Source organism: Biomphalaria glabrata, chromosome 1, assembly GCF_947242115.1.
Source record: "Biomphalaria glabrata chromosome 1, xgBioGlab47.1, whole genome shotgun sequence".
Taxonomy (NCBI): Eukaryota; Metazoa; Mollusca; class Gastropoda; family Planorbidae; genus Biomphalaria; species Biomphalaria glabrata.
In genome coordinates, this window is record NC_074711.1 from 55,863,017 (window position 1) to 55,884,973 (window position 21,957).

General features: G+C 33.5%; 1 protein-coding gene across 3 annotated transcripts in view; it reads right to left on the reverse strand.

The window, feature by feature from the left end:
• Positions 1-21,628, reverse strand: part of LOC106058994 (uncharacterized) — an 83,875-nt gene extending 62,247 nt beyond the window's left edge. Inside the window, exons 1-18 of one of the 3 annotated variants that reach the window (XM_013216516.2) lie at positions 21,279-21,628; positions 16,101-16,157; positions 15,866-15,928; positions 13,687-13,725; positions 13,460-13,498; positions 11,112-11,150; positions 10,955-10,993; positions 10,788-10,826; positions 9,098-9,148; positions 8,840-8,884; positions 8,565-8,633; positions 7,739-7,844; positions 2,874-3,052; positions 2,691-2,732; positions 2,427-2,514; positions 1,742-2,032; positions 1,066-1,314; positions 397-513 (exon numbers count right to left, since the gene is read on the reverse strand). In XM_013216516.2, the coding sequence (XP_013071970.2) occupies positions 397-513; positions 1,066-1,314; positions 1,742-2,032; positions 2,427-2,514; positions 2,691-2,732; positions 2,874-3,052; positions 7,739-7,844; positions 8,565-8,633; positions 8,840-8,884; positions 9,098-9,148; positions 10,788-10,826; positions 10,955-10,993; positions 11,112-11,150; positions 13,460-13,498; positions 13,687-13,725; positions 15,866-15,928; positions 16,101-16,157; positions 21,279-21,354 (1,628 nt within the window). In that variant the 5' untranslated portion in view covers positions 21,355-21,628. The remainder of the gene's footprint in view (positions 1-396; positions 514-1,065; positions 1,315-1,741; positions 2,033-2,426; positions 2,515-2,690; positions 2,733-2,873; positions 3,053-7,738; positions 7,845-8,564; positions 8,634-8,839; positions 8,885-9,097; positions 9,149-10,787; positions 10,827-10,954; positions 10,994-11,111; positions 11,151-13,459; positions 13,499-13,686; positions 13,726-15,865; positions 15,929-16,100; positions 16,158-21,278) is intronic. The other 2 variants (XM_013216517.2, XM_013216519.2) reach the window with 2 other exon arrangements.
• Positions 21,629-21,957: the final 329 nt, after the last annotated feature.

The following is a 21,957-nucleotide window of genomic DNA, read 5'->3' on the forward strand; positions in this document are numbered from 1 at the left end:
CTGAAAGGACAAATATGTAATTAAATCAGTGATTTAGCACTGAAAAGGCAATAAACCAACAAAGAAACAATTATACATCATTTGGTTTTAATGCACTATAAATGAACTAGACTTTAACCACCAACTATGCCCAGCATACTATTGTAAATTGTATTTAAAAAAATGCTAATATAGTTTAAAATTTCATCTAGATTTTCTTTTTTTTTCTTCAAGAAATATATTTATGTTGGATAAAATTGGTGAGCATAACTCACTAAGTAAGGAAACAAACAAAGGATAGGGATGTAGGTGAAAGGGGAATGTGATAGGAGAACAACAGTCATGCTACAAATATCATAAGATGCCAGTAAAGAAAAGCTAGTAATGAACAGATAGCTAAACTAAAATTCTCCTTACCAACTGCTTATATTTTTCAATATCAAACTCCTTGCTAAAGGGAGATTACAACTACAAGCTGAGCCATAGCAGAAAGTATCCAAAAGATCTTGACTTCCATTATTGGCTATTACAGACCTAAAAGAATCCATGTTACATTTTTTTTAAGTTTCACACAAATATTTATCAAAGGGAATCTTCAGATGTTGCGTAACAACTAAGGGGGGAAGGATTAAAAAAATTTTGTTATGATTTGTTACAAGTGGGAAGGAGTGGACTGAAGATGTGTTACATAAAAAAAAAAATCAAAATGAAATAACAGGTACAGTGGTCCTTTTGACTTTCACAGGTCTGACTTTCACAGAAGGGCTATGTCATGTTTTTTTTTTTATATTAATTTTTTTAAATATTACCAAATGTGATTTTTGATGCTACATTATGGTCCTTTTGACTTTCACAGGTCTGACTTTCACAGAAGGGCTATGTCATGTTTTTTTTTTATATTAATTTTTTTTAATATCACCAAATGTGACTTTTGATGCTACATTATGTCCAAATGTTTCCAAAGTAGTTATGTTTCATTAAAATATATAAGTGCTCATGTTTATTTGTCTTTTTATTGTTGCTTTTTGCAAAGTAAACTATTTTTTAATGACTAATAATAGAACTGAAAAGTAAATTTATTCTTACCGACAAACATCAGAATTATTAAATAGGAAACTTGATTTCATGATTTTGGCAATGCTTGAGATATTTGACTTTCCTTGAATTACATTTTCTGGTTGTGTTGGACAAGTTCTTGGAGCAGGTATAAAGTCAGGACACATTTGCTTATAAATAGTGTTTACTTGTTCAAAGCGAGAACTAATACTCAAATAAATACTTTGCTGACAATCAATGGTATGGTTAGTGACGCATGCTATACCAAGTTTTAAGTTTCTGTAAAAGTAATTTTCAGCATGTGATGAAACAAAAAAATAATATATAATTTGTTTACATAATAAAATTCAAATTATATTAAATGATTAGCCAACACTTATTTATGGGCCTGTTTTTAATAACTGTCAAATTCAAACTGCCACTTAGTTTCAAGTGAGAACTATTAAAGGTTTCATTTTATATTTCAAGTGGTATCTCTTTACAATATAGATCAAAATGCAATGCATTGTTAGGTATAATTTGTCATTTTGACAGTCAAATTTCAGGTTTCCATTAAAATGTTTATAAGTAGGTTTTCTTTTTATGATTTTCTTAGTTTGAAACATTAGCATATAACATGATTTATTATGCATCCAAGCATACCTAAGTAACTAAAAATGTTACCAGGAACTTGTCCAAATAGATTTTACTACATTAAAAAAATTACCTGCAAATAGAGATGCGACTGTTTGCCATTGCAGTGTTATTTAGACTAGTTGTTGTTATGTTTGTGATAGCTATGGTCATGTTCTGCGTCATGTTCTGCTCATGAGCATGCCATAAGAGTTCAGCATTAGCTAGGCACAAAGATGCATATTCAACATTACAGGATGGAGGTGTGCACATAATGCTCTTCATATCCTTCATCACTGACACAAGCAATGAAAGGGAGGAGGATAGCTCCCATTCACATGCACTGAGTCTCTGAGATGTCTCTTCGACTGCTTGGGTAATCTCTCTGCAAGATACATGTTGCAGTATAATATTTGAGGACTTTTTCAATGTTGAAATATAAGTTTATACTCTATCAAGAATGACACTGTTTGTAATAGATGCCTTGTTAGATGTTTTATTTCATTCCAATACATTTTTTGTATATCTTCAATATGGTATCTTTGAAAAATATAACGCTTAATGAAATGAATTGGGCTGTCAGTTAAGGCATCTATTGTTAAAAAGTAAGCTCTAATGCTTACCTAGCAAAAAGTCATTGAATAATTATTAAAGGCTGATGACCATAAAACTCTTGGTCAGGACAAAGGTCAAATTTATTTAAAAAGACTAAAAACATTTTTAAAAAGAACATTTACAAGACAAACTCTATAATATTGTAATTGAAATTTTTTTCTTACTTGCAAACTCGAATATCTTCCCAATGAAATCCAAGCTTGAAGAAAGCAAGTATTGAGTTTCTAATGAGATTTGGCTCACATGTAGCACCTAAAAATAGTTTGTTACAAAAGTGATTTCACTACTTCCAATGTCTATTGAGCACAAAATGTATTTCAGTTGCAAGAAAGATATTTCACTGCATATAAAGACTTAAAAAACCTTAACTAGTAACTAAATTATCAATAAGTTTTTAGAAGTAACAATATTGTTTTAATTCAACATACTTCTTGTTTGAACTTCATCATAATCAATACGAAGCATAGAATCTGTAAAAAGAAAAGTACATTTTTTTCAAGGATTGCTACAAAAAAAAAAACATTGCAGATACAAAAGATAAAAACTATTTATTCTTAAAACTAACCAAAAATACAATCACACACATTCAAATATTTTTCTTTAGCGTTTACCTGTTGTAGTTGCAGTGCAGACGCATCTGTAGATGGCTACAAACTCATCGTTGTGCATAAAACGAGAGTAATAAAGCACTGATGATCTGGATGATGATTCCCATGTATCCAGCTGCGACTCCTCTTCTTTACATTTTTGTAAAATATATTTATTCAGAAGGAAAGAAGCTTTTAGAGACCTGAAGAATACATTTAATTCATTGGATATATATTTAGCTTTTATATATTAAAAATGTTTATCAGTTGAAAAAAAAATGGCACCAAAGTTTTGTTGTTTTTTTTTAACTTTATCTTCTTGTGACTTTAAGTTAAACTAAAACAAGTATAGGCCTGGTCTATGCCTATAGCTTATTATGCTTATATATAATAAAATATGAAGAGTAAGCAATATATTGCCTATGATATGTTACTATGTAGTTGTTGTTTTTTAAATGAAAATATTATAATAAATATATTTTAAATATAGGCCTATAAGAAAAATACATTAAATAAAGCTTGCATTTATACTGTCAAATTCAATTAATTTGAACCACTGCTTAGTTAATATCACACCAGCCACTTATTTGTAGGCCTACTAAATTCAACAATATCATTGGTCCAATCGAAATGAATCTATATAGTGTATTATTAATATATAGTATGCAGTCAAGTCTGGTTAATCAGACCAGCGGTTTAATTAGATCTATTATAATCTATAGATTCTAAGTCGAAGTAAATAGCACCAAAACCTAACAGTAAAGTGAGATAGTCATATGATGATATAATTTATAATCGTAATCATTCATAATCATTCACCATAATCATGATAATGGGATTGAGAGGGACAGAAAAGTGAAAGTGGGTGATGGCTTAAATTCACCCTGATCATTTAAATAAATCTAATTAAAAACACTGATTTTTACCATTAGAAAAAAAATTGTAGATCTAACCTAGATCTCTATAAAAGCCTAAGCAGTTAAAAAAAAAAAACTACAGATCTATCATAGTGACATTTTTATGTCTTTGATATCTATATTGACTAAGATAAGACTAGATTACTAGATCTATATATATAAATATCTATATATATATATTTAAAATCGAGCTCTTCATTTGTGGTGTTACAAAGACTTTCTAAAAAAAAAAAATTGTGAAAAGACCTCTAAATTTAAATAATTTCGACAAAATTGTGTTTCATTTTCATTGTAGGCTAAATATACATTTATATTTTATTATTAGTTAAGTAAAAAACTACTTCATAACTAATATTTAATAAATGAAATAAATTAATGAAGTGAAGTCATAATCATCATTTGGGTTATTCATACTAGAGATGGGAAACGAACCGAACCCGAACCGAACGAACCGAACTCGAACCTCACTTATGACCGAACCGAACCCGAACTTTGAAACTGCTTGGTACGAACCGAACCGAACGAACCCTCCTTTTCTTAACCGAACTAATTTTGCAATTTTTACATCCCTTTTTTATATTTCGGGTTTAAAATAAAAATTACTTCAATATTTTATTTAAATTCTAATGATTACATTATACTTTGAAAACTTGGGAGGGGGGTGGTGGTATTAAAAAAAAAAAAAAAAAGCGGCTCGCTTTGATTCCCATGGGTTTTTCCGTACGTGCCGACTCTCCCCTAACCTTGAATTTTCGCGGGCTGTTTGCAGTATTGGTTTTGAGTCGAATAGGCGCCCTCTAATTAGATCTATATAGATTCAAGTTCCTAGTAAGTAGAAAGTTGACATTAAAATATTGTCACTTTTATTTGAGATGACTGTTAGTTGAGAGTAGAATATTTTTTGCCGATTAGAGAGTGTAGATATAAATAGGTTCATTTGTGTTTTAGTTTAAAATAAATTTTAATTATCTTCTATTAAGTGATTTATTTTTACAAAATTTTGAAGTATTCCATATTGGAATATTATCATTGGCGTAGCAAGGGTGGGGGAGGAGGGTGAGAAATGTACCCCCCCACTTGAGGGGGGCCCCAAATTAGTGTTTTTTACAACAAATATTCAATATTACGCAAAATCCAAAGAGGTCCAGCCCCTCCTGGGCCCCCAAATGATGAAAAATTCATATCTACGCCCCTGAATATTTTTACTATTATTCTGTTTTGCATTGATCATCAGTATTTTTAATGCAGCGTTTCTCAAACTTTGGGTCCTCTCCCGTGGGTGGGGATGGTTAGTACCTTGAATTGGGGGATGGGGAGACGCAACTTCCTGACAAAAAGGGGTGTCAGAGAGTGTGTGTGTTGTCTGGTGGCGATAAGAAGAGGTTAAGCGATTGATTGGTGTTTATGCATTAAGGATGATGAAATTAGCGTAATGCAAATGTGAAACGGCAAACAATCTTGAGACATGAAAGAGTAAAGACGTTTTGTGGTGACCTAGATTTTGTTTAAATATCAGTATATTTCATTAATATTACATCTCTATCACAAGTTAAATATGTGAATATTGTAATAACAGTTAGGCTATATTGAGTTGTTCACATAAGAACTTTATTTGAAAGTGTATTAAGTTTAAATGTTATTATAAGGCTTGTCTTCGAGTCCGAAGATTAGTGAGGAATGCAGTTTTTCCCATGGCTGTGCAGGCCCAGCTGTGACCTACATATTTTGCCACATCCAGGGCAAGCATAACCACTGTTCGCAGGTGGTCGATTTAGTTTTTCTTTTCGCGTCTGCGTTTGTCCCCGGCAGCGGATTTTCTTTTGGTCTCAAATGTGTATCCCGCGGCCTTCGGGAGTGAACTCCAACTGACTCGTTCTAAGGCCACGTGCAACCAGGTGCTCTCTTCTATGTCAGCTAAGCAAAGTTGACTCCTAAGCTGGTCTTTGAAGAGTTTCCATGGGGCGCCTCTGTAACGTTGACCACCTTTTAGCTCACCAAAAAAAAAAAGACTGCCTTTGGCATACGTTCGTTTCCCATACGGGATACGTGCCCTGCCCAGCATAACTGTCGGACCATAAGAAGTCCATCTATACTATCCTTACCGGTAAAAATATAAAATGCCTATATTGGTTCAATTGTACTAGCTGTTTGTAAGCGACAAACCAACGACCAACTAACAAAGAGAGGGGGGCATCGAAAAAAAAAGTTTTATTTTTAGTGTAACTTATCTGAATATTAGTATAATTACATGTTTAAAAATTAAAATATATTAAGTGGAGATGTCATTTTATCTTCTAATAAGACCTTGTCAACTGAAGACTGCTTTTTGCGAGGCGCGTATGCACAATGTGGGTCAAAACGTTTTGAAGAAAACATTTTAAAACATCTCCGCTAGTGTGATTGTTCTGCATTTTTTTTATGTCTCAGAATAGTCGAATTTCTTCCGTATATTGCAATTTATTATAGTGACGACTTATGTGTGAAAAAAAAATCCTCGATAGAGACGTCTTTACACGAAGAATATTTCTTTAAAAAGATCACGCCCATTATAGAAGTACGTGCGCAATATGTAGGCCTACCTAGAATGTCCCTTGCATAATTCTATTGGCCAGGTCTGCCTCTTTATTATTAGATTTCATATGGCCCTCGACTTTTTTTTTTTTATTATGATGAATAGTGCGTTCTGAAAGAAAGCACATCGATATTAGCCTTTTAAAAAAATTCGCTTAGCGCCGAGTCACGCCCTGAATTAAACCACTTGCCTACTTGAGCGAAAACCTACCGCATCTTTATTTCTATCTCCATTAAGAAATTTTTACAACGCTTTAAATGTATGTAGGCAACATTATTTGGAAAAAGTATTGCCCATAGGCCTATTATATATTGCAAAGTATTTGTTTTATGTAAAAATTCAAATAAAAAAGTTTTAACTAATAAATTGCATTAAACCTTATAACTTAATTTTGCTATTACATAATTTCATAACATCGAACCGAGCCGAACTCGAACTTTAGACCTGACCGAATCGAACCCGAACTATACTCGTCATCGAACCGAACCGAACTCGAACTTAAATCTGACCGAACCGAACCCGAACTTTAAAAGTTGGGTTCGATTCCCATCTCTAATTCATACCCTTTTCGCAAGAAGCGTCTTCAAGAAGATAGTCTGAAAAGTTCTTTTAAGGAAGTCACTTCAATACGCTGTTCCAGAGTCTACCTTAAATTCTTTCTTACGACAGACAGGTCGAATTTCTCCCGAGTTACGTACCAGTGTTCTGTTGGTTTCTTTTACGTAACCAAAACAGTGCTGAACACAATGACGATCGTACGACAATCACGCACATTACAATCGTCATCCTCTTCTGTCTCTAAGATCTCTCACATTTTCGTATCAGTCTGGTCCCTACGACCATACCTTCTTAATTTTTCTTTTGACCTGCCCTCTTCTTAGTTGGAGAAATAGTGAGTTATAGAAGCAACAGAATGAATTCCCGAAGCTTAGAATGCAGGAAACTGTTAGGCGCCGCTGGGTGTGTGGGTTGTGCATGGCTCTCACAGACCCTTAGCTAAAGGAAAAGCGAACGTAGTTTGGTTTAGTGGAGGCGGGCTATAGCGAGACGAATGGTGTCGGTTATAGTAAACGTTTGTGAAACACTAATGTGTGTGAAGATCCATCCCCCAGCTTATTTCACTCACACACGCTTGCGTAAAAAAAAAGGCCTACATCAATGGTGCAGTCATATATAGTTGCTTCTGGCTTCTTAGTGGCGCAATGTTGTGGGCCTACTTAGTTTTTTTTCTTGACAATTTTTTTTTTAATTAAAAGGCTAAGAATTTAAAACATTAATGTTTTATAGTTTTATAATGTTATGTTATATAGTTTTTTGCTTTTATAAACGAATGTACTCTAAACTAATTAACAAGGATATTATTTTGTTGGCGAGGTTATTCGGTTATAATTAAAACTTACAAGCAATTGTCGGTCCGGTTGTTCACATGTTTAGATAAAGCATCAAACAAAGTGAGGATAAATGCAGTCGTGGCTTGGCCAATAGAATTTTCTTTACACGTAAAACCTGTTTTGATGATAAAATGAAATAGTTCTAGCCAGTGTGTTATAGATGGAGTGTTCTTACTTGCTAACCGGAACACGAAAACACAGTCTGGTTTAATTAATATTTGATATAGTGTCTGCTCATCATGCTTATGATGTACATTACTTTGTCAGTCAGGATATTTCAAGGCGATTCTTTGTTTTCGCCAAATAGGCCTACAAAGCTGGTTAATGAATCAAGCAATATCCTTTTTTTGACACCTTGTGTGAAGTTTATAATATTTGTATTTGTTTGCTGTCTCTTTAAACTAAATAGTGTATTTTTTTACAAATAGCTATTGTTTTCATTAAAATGATTTAAAAAATTCATTTTTAAATCAACAACATTATTTTTATATATCTCGTTTCTAATAGTAATAAAAGCTAGACCCAATCTCTTTCTTACAGAGACATGTTTTGTCAAATTAAAAAACTTCTAAATTAGTTGTAAAAAAAAAATCTCATTTCCCAAACGCATTGGGACACTTGCTTGTGAATCCTCAAAGTGATTGGTAGAAGACCACAATGAAGCATATTGTTAGTCATCATGGGTCCTAGTAAAGAATTAAATATTTTGAAAAGTTGAGAAATTACTTCCTTTGTCAGACCACAGAAAAGGCACCACCCTGACGTTAAAGCCTTAAAATAAACTTATATATGTATTAAGTAAAAAATTTCAAAGATAGATCAAAGTGTCACATACCTTCTTTCATGCTCAGCATCATATAAGAATACCAGGCTGTGTAGTTCCATGACATTTCAGCAATATTTACTAAATAATTTTTACAACAAAAAATTTTAGTGATATGAAAAAAAATTATAAGTTTTGTATGAAAGTGCTAACAATTTTTTAAAGTGTTTTTTTAAGCCTCTGTGTGTAATTTCAGAGTAATAGATTTCTATCTGCCTACACTTATGTAATAGATAGTCTTTTATTGTTAATTTTACAATTGCAATGGTTTTGTTTTTACCACTTACCACTTTGAATTAACTTGTACCATTGTGTGTAGCTCCATGTCACATCTATAAAGAAGAAAAAAACAAAACCACATTGTTCTTCATATAGTTCATAACAACTATACAACTTTGTTTTTTGTTGTTGTTGCTGTTTCTTTATTGTTGTATTTTACTTGTTTTTTCAAGCCAAATTTTCAACTTGTAAGTTGTGCTTTAGTTTGACATCAAATATCCATCAATTTAAACAATAATGCATATAATATATTATATGTTTCTTACCTTTTTCATAAGAAAATAAGGTTGACCACCTAGTGTAATTCCACTGAGTTTCTGCGTTTAGAAATACATAAAGATTATATAAGAGTTGAGTATTGTTGTTGATGATTTTATAAAAATGGTGCAATTGTTAATATGTAAAAACTATTTTGATAAAACCCAAACAAGTCAGAAATTTTTTAAGAAACATTCTGAAAACAATTATTTTGAAAACAATCAAAAGCTTAATCTTGTATTTTATAATTATATTTCATACTGTGTGGATATATATCTAATATATATGAGTCTACATACTAAAGACAAGTAAATTCTGAGAGCAATTTTAGCTTATATCGCTTAATACTGTTAGATGTATTTCCCTTTTTATATTAAAAAAATAATCGGTTAATTTTTTTATTGATTCATTTTTTGTTAGAAACAATGAATAATTGGCAAAGTTTCTAATTGATCCGAGAATGGGAAGTAAGGAAAATAACGTGTTCAAAATGTGTATTAGACAGCCAAAGTGAGTTGATATAAGCTTTCCAAAAAAAAAAATTGTTCCAATCTAGAAACAAAAAAAAAAAAAAAAAAATGTATAGAGCATGTACTAGAAGCATGTTGACCTTTGACCTATATTCAGCAGGTGTGATGCTTCGTAGACCTAAAATGTGAAGTGTGTTAGAATCGTAGGAAAATCATTGAAATATTGGTTTCTTGTTTGGGAGGAAGATACCAAATTTTAAAAGATATGGATGAATATTTCAAATGATAGCTTTAAGTATCCATTACTAGATGTGCGTGATTTCTACACAGGTTAGATTTTAAAAAGCTTATATCCAGGGCCGGCCTTAAATCACTGCAACCTATGCGACCGCAGTGGGCCCGCACTTTCATGAAATTATTAAAATCTCCCAAAAATTCATGGAAAAACTTCTAAAATATAGACAAAATTGTCATTTTTAGAATCATTCAACATGGAAAACGAAAATCTAACGCGCACTAAAAAAAAAAAACGGCATTAGACAAAACCCGTAACACTGACATCTGGTGATCGAAGCTTCTCGCGCCTCAAACTAATCAAGAATTACTTGAGATCAACAATTCACGAAGATAGATTGAAAAACATTGTTGATTCTTGCTATTGAGCGTGATCTATTTAGGAAGCAGAATTTTGATGATATACTGTATGACTTCGTTACACGCTAGGATCATAATGTAAAGTTCATTTTATCGTGATTTTGTATTTAGTAAAAAAATGATTAAAATGCAAAAGTCGAATTTTTGGGGTAATACCAAAATCTTAATTTTCACTTATCCTTATCCATACTTGACCCCGCGCAATGTTTTGCATAGGGCCCCGCAATTGTTAGGGCCGGCCCTGCTTATATCAACTCACTCTGTCTGGTAATAAGTTTGAACTCCTTATTTCTCCCACACCCATTCTCGGATCAAGTGGAGACTTTAAACCTTAATTAAAGTACTTAACGAAACATGAATCTATTAACATGAACCATACTCAAGATAAATTCATATTTTTAATAAACAGTTTTACTATCTACCAAACGGTAGACTAAAAGAAGTAAAGATGGCAGGATAAACATGAACCCAACTAAGAGGCATTGGGCTATCGCGTAGTAGGCCTACTGTTACGGCCCTATGCTCCATTGAGTAAGTGAAGTTGTTTTATTATATTCGTGTTTTTACTACTTACCATAACTTGAATTCTGGCTAGAACTGAACGTTTGATTGCCTGGAGAGTAATTGAAACCATTAAAACGTTTGTTTTTTGTTTTTCTTTAATACATATGTTTCCAATGACTTTACTTATTTAGCAATTTGTTTAGTGTATCATTTTTATAACCTGATTTCAATACTTACCATAACTTGAATTTTGGCTATAAATGAACGTTTCATTGCCTGATGAAAAACAGACCATTATTTAAAGGTATTTACGTAGGCCTATAACGTGCTTTAACTTATGCAACAAATGTTTCTGTTTCCATTAGATTTTTCATAATTTGATCTCAGTACTTACCATAACTTGAATTTTGGCTAGCATTGAACGTCTGATTGCCTGATGAAGAATAAAAACCATTAAAAATAATATTTTTCTACAAAGATTTTCAATATCTTTACTTATTAAGCACTTTTTTTTGTAGGATGCTCTTGTACAGTGATGCCAAACTATGGCCCGCGGGCTAACTCTGGCTCCAGACCCCCAGTAAAGGTTTTTAATCCGGCCCGAGACATGTTTTTTTTAATTATAGTCCGAAACAAATTTCATTCAATATGTAAAAATTCACGTTTAAATACCAAATGAACCAAAAGGAGCAAAATAGAGAATTCCAATTTCTGTGATTCACTCAAAAGTTGTTGCTCCATTATTTCTTAGTAGTTTAAATTCATTTTGGGGTATGTCTTAGGACGCCCCTGAGTTTATCTAACTCTAATGGATACCTGACATTAGTTTGAAAAAAGGAGGCATTTGATCGTTGTGCTGGCAACATGACACCCTCGCTAACTTTGGGCTGTAGAAACATATGACCTTTACTTCATCTCTCCATAGATCTCAAGTCTGATAGGGAGTTCTGCTTAAGTTCTACAGACGAACTAAACCGATGTTAATGTTTCTGCTTGATAAGTATTGCGTATAAAAGGTATTGACGAAACTTTTCTGTCACTGGTGTGTTGGCATTCATGCGATCCGTCAAGGGAGCAACAAAAGAGTCAACTATTTTTTTTTATGCATTCGTGGAAAGTCTAAGAATGTTTAAAGTTCTAATTCATATGCATTTTTTTTACGATAGGTGTAGTGAATGTCAGATATAATAGGGAAAATATCTGGATTTGTATTTTGTGAGATTTTCAATAAAAACTACCCGCAAAGATAGTTTGATGCAAGTTTATGGTGAATGGGAAAGCAGATTTCAAGACTTCAGTGCCATTGACAAAAATTTGGATATTTTCAGTATAACATTTAATGTGGATTGACTCGGAGAGAAACCCGATTTGAAATAATTGAACTATCTAATAATTCTTTTAAGCATTTTCCGAATTAGACATCGACATGGGCTTGTCAAAAGTTTTCCAAATGGAATATCTTATGCTCAAAGATTAAGTGCAATGCTTATATCATAAAATAGTTGTAAGCAGCTTAGAAAAAATTTGTCAGAAATATATTGGTGGATTAACTTAATTATTAATAATCTCGTTATAAGCTGAAACTAATTAAGAAAAAAAATATTATTAAAACATTCGTAGTTTCATAAATCACATAGTTTAAATTGGGATATAACTAATTCTGATACTAAATGTCAGTATTTTCTTAATAAAATAATTATGCCCCGCCCAAATTAGTCCTTTAATGTTTTGGCCTGCTCCTCATAAAGTTTACCCATCACTGCTCTATTAAATTACATTTAAAGAAATGGCTGAGAAAATCGCACGCGGTTTTATTGGTTTCAAGTTGTTTTATTAGCGGCCGGCGAAAGGGAAAAGACGCTATTAGTTTTGTGCGAAATGTCTGTCCGTCTGTCCGTCCGTCCCGTTTAGATCTCGTAAACTAGAAAAGATATTGAAAATCGGACATCACAATATTTTAGACCATTCAAAGTTCTGATGCAACGGCTACTTTTTTTTTCTGAAAGCGAAAAATCTAATTTTTTAAAATCAGTTATGCAAGCAGTTTTTTTTAAGAGAAAAAGCTAATTAGTATGCATTACAAGTTAGACCTAATTTAAAAAGAATAGTAATCTTGTAAACTTCATTTTTGTGAACTTTTTTTTATTGCCGAAATTTTTTTTTTTTTGAGGATTCGAATAAGAGATTGTTTTCAAAACAATTAGATCAATTATAAGACATCAGTTAGGCCAAGGGAGGCGCGGTGGCTGAGCGGTAAAGCGCCTGGCTTCCGAACCGGGTTCGAATCCTGGTGAAGACTGGGATTTTCAACTTTGGAATCTTTGGGCGCCTCTGAGTCCACTCAGCTCTAATGGGTACCTGACATTAGTTGGGGAAGAGTAACGGCGGTTGGTCGTTGTGCTGGCTACATGACACCCTCGTTAACCGTGGGCCACAAAAACAGATGAACTTTACATCATCTGCCCTATAGACCACAAGGTCTGAAAGGGGAACTAGTTAGGCCAGGTTTACATCTAACTTTACATTCACTTTCACCTATCCTTTGATCTGCGGGACCGTTGGGGCACTACACAAGTTCTGTTAACCTTCTTTCTCCATTCTTATCTCTCATTTGTCTTGGATATAATTTCATTCGGATGTTCTTTCTGAAAATATTGAAGCCTGCCTGGGTAGATTTTGAGTTTGTGTTTCCACACAAACTGTCTTTTGTAACCTTGTTATTTTCGTGTTTTTACTACTTACCGTAACTTGAATTCTGGCTAGAACTGAACGTTTGATTGCCTGGAGAGTAATAGAAACTATTAAAATATTTTATTTTTGTTTTTTAATACATACGTTTTCAATGTCTTTACTTATTTAGCAATATAATTAGTTTTAGATTTAGATGATTCTCTTATAAATTACATTTAAAGAATTTTAGATTTTAATTTAGATAATTTTCATAATTTCATTTCAATAGGCCTACTTACCATAACTTGAATTCTGGCTAGAACTGAACGTTTGATTGCCTGGAGAGTAATTGAAACTATTAAAATATTTTGTTTTTGTTTCTCTGCTACGCTACGGTCTTTATAAATAGTTGGTAGGCCTATATATGTTGTTGTTTTTTTTTTGTCCGAACACTCGTAAAACCCTCAATTAAACGGCCCGCATTACAACGCTCTCCACAGCTTGCACAATTTTCTTGCCCTCAAATTCTACAAGTCCCCTTTATTTTTGTCTCTTTCATCATCCAATCGAACGACCCGCAAGCCACTGTTATGGAGTATGCACAAACACTTCTTAGGCCCATCAGTTGTAGTCTTCTTATCTACCTGCATTATAATGCCTCCACACACACACACACACTATTTTTAATGAAACGCCCCTCCCCCAACAATACAGTTTTGGCCCTTGTATATTCAGTATAACAACTAGTATGACAATAAAATCTTTATTCGCAAGTTAGTCCACTCCATATTGGTCAGTCATTGATCTAGATCTTGAGAGGCACCTTGTTTAGAATAACTTATCTTTACAAACACATTTGGTAATCACAATAATCTATGGATAATCCTTCACATTCACTTTGACAATTATCTACAACTAGAAGAGAATTACATTAATATTTATTTTTTTGTAAAACATGTTTGCAATGTCTTTAATTATTTAGCACAGAGGCGTAGCTGGGGTGGGGGAGGGAGGGAGGGGAGAATTTGAAAATCCCCCGGGTCCCCAAATGAGTGTTTTTTTACATTAAATATTAAATACTACGCAAAATGCAGGGGCCCTTAAAGTCGTGGATTTTTACAAAAAGTGAAATATAAATCACGTACTCTGTTGCAAAATCACCTACCCCGTTGACGAATGAATTGCAACATCACATAGGCCTATTACAGTCTGTATTTTATAAGATAAGATATATATGGACTGTGGGCAGTGGTTTAATTTTGATCAACAATTAAAAGGAAATATCTTGCTTTATTATGAATTGGGTTTATATACTTGAAGCCCATTTCTCTAACCTCATTTATGCAAAATTACGAGAAAAAAAATTGCTTTGCTAAATACTATTTTAGACAAATAACCAAAATACTACAAATTTTATGAAAATCTGTTGATCTCTAGACCCTTTTTTAAATTAAAATCTATGTTTTCCCATTCTTTGTCATGCATCTTTCATTCAACTTGACGAACTTGTGTCGAAGGCGTTATATACCACCTCAACCACATCAGTTAATGTTTTTAGGGTCACAGTAATGTTTTTGCATGTGCTAATTGATCCTTTTCCATTTGACCTCAATGAAATTAAGTTTTTTTGCAGGTGATGTTTTCATAACTATTTCTTTCCATTCATCACATCATGGTTTACTCCTTTTTCATCAGCTCTACTTTAAAAGAGCCATGATTCTCAGCCGTGTAGAACTAGTCAAGTACAAAGAACAAACTAAGCTGATTGTGTTACAGCTTTTTCTATCGTTCTATAATATTGTCTTTAGATAAATAAATTTGGTGAGTTCCGCTGTTTCCTGGACAATTAAGGCAAGATGTTCTAGCATTTAAACAAAAGACAATGTCTCCCAGATATTTGAAGATAGTAGCATTTAAACAAAAGGCAATGTCTCCCAGATATTTAAAGATAGTAGCATTTAAACAAAAGGCAATGTCTCCCAGATATTTGAAGATAGTAGCAATTAAACAAAAGGCAATGTCTCCCAGATATTTGAAGATAGTAGCATTTAAACAAAAGGCAATGTCTCCCAGATATTTAAAGATAGTAGCATTTAAACAAAAGGCAATGTCTCCCAGATATTTGAAGATAGTAGCAATTAAACAAAAGGCAATGTCTCCCAGATATTTGAAGATAGTAGCATTTAAACAAAAGGCAATGTCTCCCAGATATTTGAAGATAGTAGCATTTAAACAAAAGGCAATGTCTCCCAGATATTTGAAGATAGTAACCCTTACTGGCGAATGTCTCAATTTCAAAATTTAGTAATGAAGCCACGTCATTGTTTTCTGTGCAGATGAGGTAGAAAGATAGACTGCATGTCACAACTGAAGTGAGTCTAAATATTATGACTTTTAAAAAAGGTAAACGCTGTCAGTGGTCGAAATCGATAGGGTGAACATTTACAACGACAATTATGGAGATAAATATATACTTACTGCTGCTTGAAGTGCTTGTAGAATTAATATAGGTAACGTTGGTGATTGTTGTGATAATTTGTCCTGAGGGGTGAATAATTTGTGACATATGATTATGTAAATGAAAGTTAAGACTTCAATATCTCACCATAATAGCTATTCCTTATAGAAATGGTGTACACTTTGCACTATTTTATTTTATTTAAATATAAGAAAGAAGAAGCTTTAATTTAAGAGGAAAAAATGTGTCTCTTACCTCCACTTGAATTGGTGACTGTTGTTGTGTTAGAAAATGTCACATTACTGGTTGATGCTGTGAGCGAACAAAATAACAAAAAGGGAGATAAGGCTAAATTAGCTTTTACGTTTCGGCTACTCCAGGTTATCAATAATGAGTTAGTTCTGAGTTTCACGCGAATCTCTCTCTCTCTCTCTCTCTCTCTCTTTTGCTACTTGTCACTTTGCTGAAGCGAGAGAGAAGAAGATCTAGGGAGATCACTTCATATTCCTACACAATTCAGCCACTAACCGTGGGAGAAACGCTTATAGAAAAGCTGCTGTTAAGTCTAGGTTCTAGACTACAGTCTAAAGATTCCGCTCGACTTTTCGGTTGGCGCCACTTTTCAAAGAGTGATAGTAAATTGCCATGATATTAACGGAGTATCACTCTCCTAATTAACGATACGATCGTTGATTTGACCTCATTAAATTTAATTAATTTGTTGGTTTTATAAACTTGTATTTGTGCATCCATTTTCCTATAATTAAATACCAAAAGTAACTTTTTTAAAATTACAAAAAAAAATATTATTGAAGTTTAATCATAGCAGGGTAGAATGTACAAATGTGAAAAATGAATAATTTTTTCAGAACGTGGAAAATAATTACGGAGATAAAGAGTTAGTTATATCTCCGCTAAGTGACCCTTTTGTTTATTTCTTCTAGTACCCGGTCAACACACTGACAATATTTCGCATTTTTCACAACTGTAGAACCAACAAAGCGCTTCTTATGTATTCTGACCAATATGGATACAGTCTAGAGAAGATGGTAAGAAGAATCGAATACTAATCCATCAGCAGAGATACGCCACAGTTTGGTCTTTTGTAGTGACTTTTGGACTTGAGCTTTGATACCAAAGATATCGAAGGAGATGGCTAAATGCTTTTAATTTAAACTAATTTCAATCAATTCTTTTCCTTGACTGTCTGTATCAGGATTTTCTACCTAGACCTTTCCTTTTGTTGGTAAAAATGAAAAGACTTGTACGGGAGCAGGTTACAGCCTACAACCATTTCACAAATATCTTTCGCAAACCCACTAGAGTATTAGGTCCTGACTCGCTTAAACTCAATGAGTGTCTGTTCATTAAGGGTTGAGCTTGCGCCCTATTGTGACCTTTGAACAAAAAGGCACCTGATATATTTAAAGTAAAAAAAAAATCGAACACTCATTTGGGTTGAGGAGGGCCCGGGGTATTTTCAAATTTCCCCCCCCCCCCAACCTAGCTACGCAACTGTCCGGAGGCCTAGCTTACGAGGGGTTCCTATGTTTTCCCATAAAATAGCGCTGCTTGCCATGACAAGGCCAACATAACACGTATGGAGGCAGTGTTCTATCCCTGTTAGCCTATTCGTCTCACCAAACGGACGTTTCCACGGGGGTGCCACTATGAGGCCTGGAATATACCCCCGTACTGAGGTCAATCGTCATAGTAGTACTGAACACTGACCTTCAACGTAGCAACCTGTGGTCAGTAGAAACCAGTGGAGGCTTTTGTAGTAGAATAGATATTTAAGTGGGTTTTTTTAACAGAAAAAAAGACAGAATATTGAAAGTTGTTATGAAACTGTCATGAATGAGATATATAGGAAATGTAAATAGGGTTTTCAATGTCACACTATGTGGAGTTAAATCCAGGGAAACGATTTGATGACTTTTCGACAACTATGAAACAAAAAGCGCAACTACTATAAGGGCTTTAGAGAAGGGATAGAGGGAGTAAAAGTGATGGGTTGATGAGGAAAGAAAAAAAAAGAAAGGGGCGATGGAGAAAGGAGAGTATGTGAGAATAACGAAAGACTGAATTAGGGAAAACGTTTGAGAGCCTTTAGAGCAGCGACACAGTATCTGCCAGAATGTAGCACCATTCAGCTGTAAGCTGTCCAAGGGTCAATGTTTTATACAAAGCTTATATAAAATCCCTCCGTCTGTCTGTCTGGTCTAAAAGTTGTTACACGTTATGTCTCTCACTTCCCATTTTTTTTTTTTGGATCAAGTAAAAAAAATTGCACAATTATTCATTGTCCCTAACAAAACATGAATCAATAAAAAAAAAATTAATGGTTACTAATTAATTTTGCTTGGCATACAAATAGAGAAATAAACCTTAAAGTAGTGATCTAGATCTAAAAATTAAATTATATGTTACATATGTTAGGGTTGAAAAAAAAATAGCCTTTACTTCTTTTAACTACTTTACAAAACAAGGCCTTGATCCAACTTTCTAAAAATGTTCACGACATTTTTTGTAGTGTTAAAAAGTCTCCATGTCCAGTCTAGATATACTCTAGTATATATTAGGAAAGGCCCATCAGCAAAATGGCATATAAAGCGAACACCTCCCCGTAATTTTTATCCATTCTTATTTATTTCAAAAGTAACTGAAGAACTAATAAAATGGTATTACAAAGACTCCATTTTTCTACATTTCCCACATATTCCCTCATAAAATAAAGCATAGCTGAAGGTGAAAGTTGACATGTATGGAAATTTCATTCTCAAAACGTTTCTGGATAAACGAGAATAGGTCCGAACTTAAGGCCATTTTAAAGCACCAATGGACATCGGCCGAAACAAAATTGCATATTATGCTTCTAAATAGATGAGGAAATAGTTAGCTAGAATAGCTAAGGCTATTCATTCCGTTGAAAAAAAAATATTATGGGGTGTTCGCTCAAAATGACCTTTTTAACTGAAAACCTATTCAGCGAAACCCCTATTATAAGCTTAAAAAGAAATTAATATTAATTTAGTTACTGATTTAATCTGTTTTTCTTTTTGTTTTATCTATTGTTATTGTTTGTAAACTGAAATATTAAAATAATAGGCCTATTTTTAATCTTAACCCAATGTCTTCGATTTCGAAGATTAAGGATGAGTGCAGTATGTGTTTCACATGACTACGCCCGTCTAAAATGTTTGACTCGCAGCTCTCGAACAGTCTCTCAGAGGTCATATGCTGGCAGTTACTTTCCTCTATGCCAGTGAGGGTGAAATGACGCTTCAGTTGATCTTAACAGCGCTTATACGGGGGGGGGGGGGGGAAGGGACTCTGTTTTGCCGTCCTCTTTTTTTTTAACTGGCTGGTTAACCTCTTGTTACTAATTAATGATATTAATATGTGTATAAATGTTTAAAAGAAGTGCAGAATTCATTTTCACAGGGTTCCCCCACCATTCTGAAATTAGGATTTCAGGAGATTTCCAAGAGTTTTCCAGGAGAAAATATTCGATTTTAGGATCGGAAAAAAACGCGAACTATATATTTAGTAATAAATATAAGATATAAAATATAATATAAACAATATAATATACATGTATAAAATTACAAGATCTCTACTGAGCCTTTCGTCTCTATGCCCGAAACCCAAGCTGTTGTAGATCTGTCTCCATACATCATCAATCCATCGCATTCGGGATCTGCCTTTGGGTCAATCAGCGTGTGTGGGGGGAGGGGGGGGGGAGATCGAGTTGATGGTGATTAAGTGCACTGAACATAAGTTCTTTAAAAAAAATAGTTGCAGTAACGAGAGTTTATGAAATGGAGAGTAGTACGACGTGGACTAGCCTATAGGAAGGTGGCGAGATAGAATTTTATAGTTTCTTTCTTTCTTTTAAGAAAAAAATTGATCGCAAGTTTCGTAGGCATATATAGACATCAGTTCCAAGCAGAGAAAGGAGATGTGGAGCACGAGAAAAGTGAAAACAAATTTAGGCCTAATGCTTCATGGAAGAAGTTAGATGATAGAAGCATAATTTCCTATATTTTAACATGCTATTTCGCTATTTTTTACGGCCTTTCGCTCATTATGACTCCCACAAAAATTGCGTTCGTTGATTAGGTCCGACCCATAGACATAAATAAATATAGACTGGCCAATTAAAGAGTTTTATGAAACGAAAATTTGTGACTTGCAATTTTGTGTACTTTATTATAAAGCATTTAAGTGCAGTATAAAAGTGCTTTTTTAACTTTGATACACACCTATATATATTGTAAATAAGGAGGCAGTGTAGCTTTGTTTAATCTCTAAGAATGAAGATCATGAAACTTTTCAGAATTTGGAAATCCGAATACAATAGATATACAAGTTTTCAAGTTACATGAAGTTACTTCCTTTTTCCAGTCTATATTTATTTATGTCTATGGTCCGACCCCTACCGCAAGTTGACTTGAATTATAAATTTAATAGCTGATATGGAAAAAAAGAGTCAAATTTAGTTTTATCGCCCAATAGCTGAGGAGTCCGCAGATTTTTTCAGTTTTTTAATAAGTTACTTATTTGTTTCCATTTTCCAGGTTTATGTGCGCATGATTCACCTCACCAAGTACATTGCTTTATAACCATAGATTATAAGCAAAATACATTGTGGAGTTATAAATTCCAAACTAAAAACTGGCACAAAAGCGTTCGCCATTGGTCCTTATAAGTCTATGAGCCCATTCTATTAAAAATCCGCAAAATGGTAAAACATTATTTCTAAACTTTGAAAACTAAAGATCTTTACTTTTATAAGACAGAAAAGATCGATTTTCCTAGATTCGGCGGGGCGACATCCCCTACAGCTTGAAAACAAGTTACGTGATGAACAATAACAATCTATATATATATCTAGATCTGTGATCTGAACAATAACAATCTATATATATCTAGATCTTTGATCTGAACAATAACAATCTATATATATCTAGATCTGTGATCTGAACAATAACAATCTATATATATATCTAGATCTGTGATCTGATCATTATCGGATAAGAATTTGTTTCCGTTTTCCAGGTTTATGTGCGCATGATTCACCTCACCTAGTAGGCCTACATTGCTTTATAAACATAGATTATAAGCAAAATACAAATTGATGAGATTTGTTTTCACGCGTTCTTTTTTGCTTTAGCCTATATAGAGCGGAATTCCAGGTTGTTTTATACTTTAGTTTAAGTTTAATTGAACATCCCTCTGTATTTCAAACAAGTAGGACGGATTTATTTTAGGCTGTAGATTAACCGTCGTGCCTATATCTATAATTACACTTTTTTTTTATCTCAGCTTTTTAATAAATGTATTTTAATAGCCTCATTAAATAATAATTAAGTCTGAAAAATTAAAAAGATATCACATGAATCAGTACAAGATATCAAAAAACTTTCTTACCACTTTGTTGAGCAAGACATGGCAGCAAAATACCGAACAGACATAACGCCTGTATCAAGATACTTGGTGGTGGCATGGTGCCTTGTTGAAGCCAAGAACACCAATGCTGGAACTCTGACAAACTTGCCGGAAAAAAAAATCTGTTTCTACGTCATTCAATATCTACGTCAGAAAGTGTCCGTTAAAGAAAGTTTGCACAAAAAAATTGGGTGGAACTCGACAGAAAAACAGGCTTTTCCACTGCAGACCTGTTGATGTTATTATTTTGCAATGTGAATGACGAATCATTGTAGGTTCCTTTTTTTCAATAACTCCTCAACTGTCAACTTGGAAGGTTACTTGATAGCATTCACCTGGGCCTGTCAACAATAGTTATTCTCATTCCAACTTGAATTCAATAGCAACGTGTTTACTATTCTAGAATCCGAAGATTGCTTATGAATACTTCCACTTCTGTCTCTTCAATTCAATAAAAGGCCTTTTTAAAAAAACACGTAACGGCTAAATATATATATTTTTTTTAAGTATGCCAAATTGAAACTACGCCTACATAAATCTGGCTTGAAATAAAAAGCGAGACAAACTAGAAAAAAGAAATGGAACAAAAAAACTTGGATCATGCCCTGATTCACAGCGGTGTTCCGCTTCAAATAACATGCATGGCTTGCTCACAAGTTCC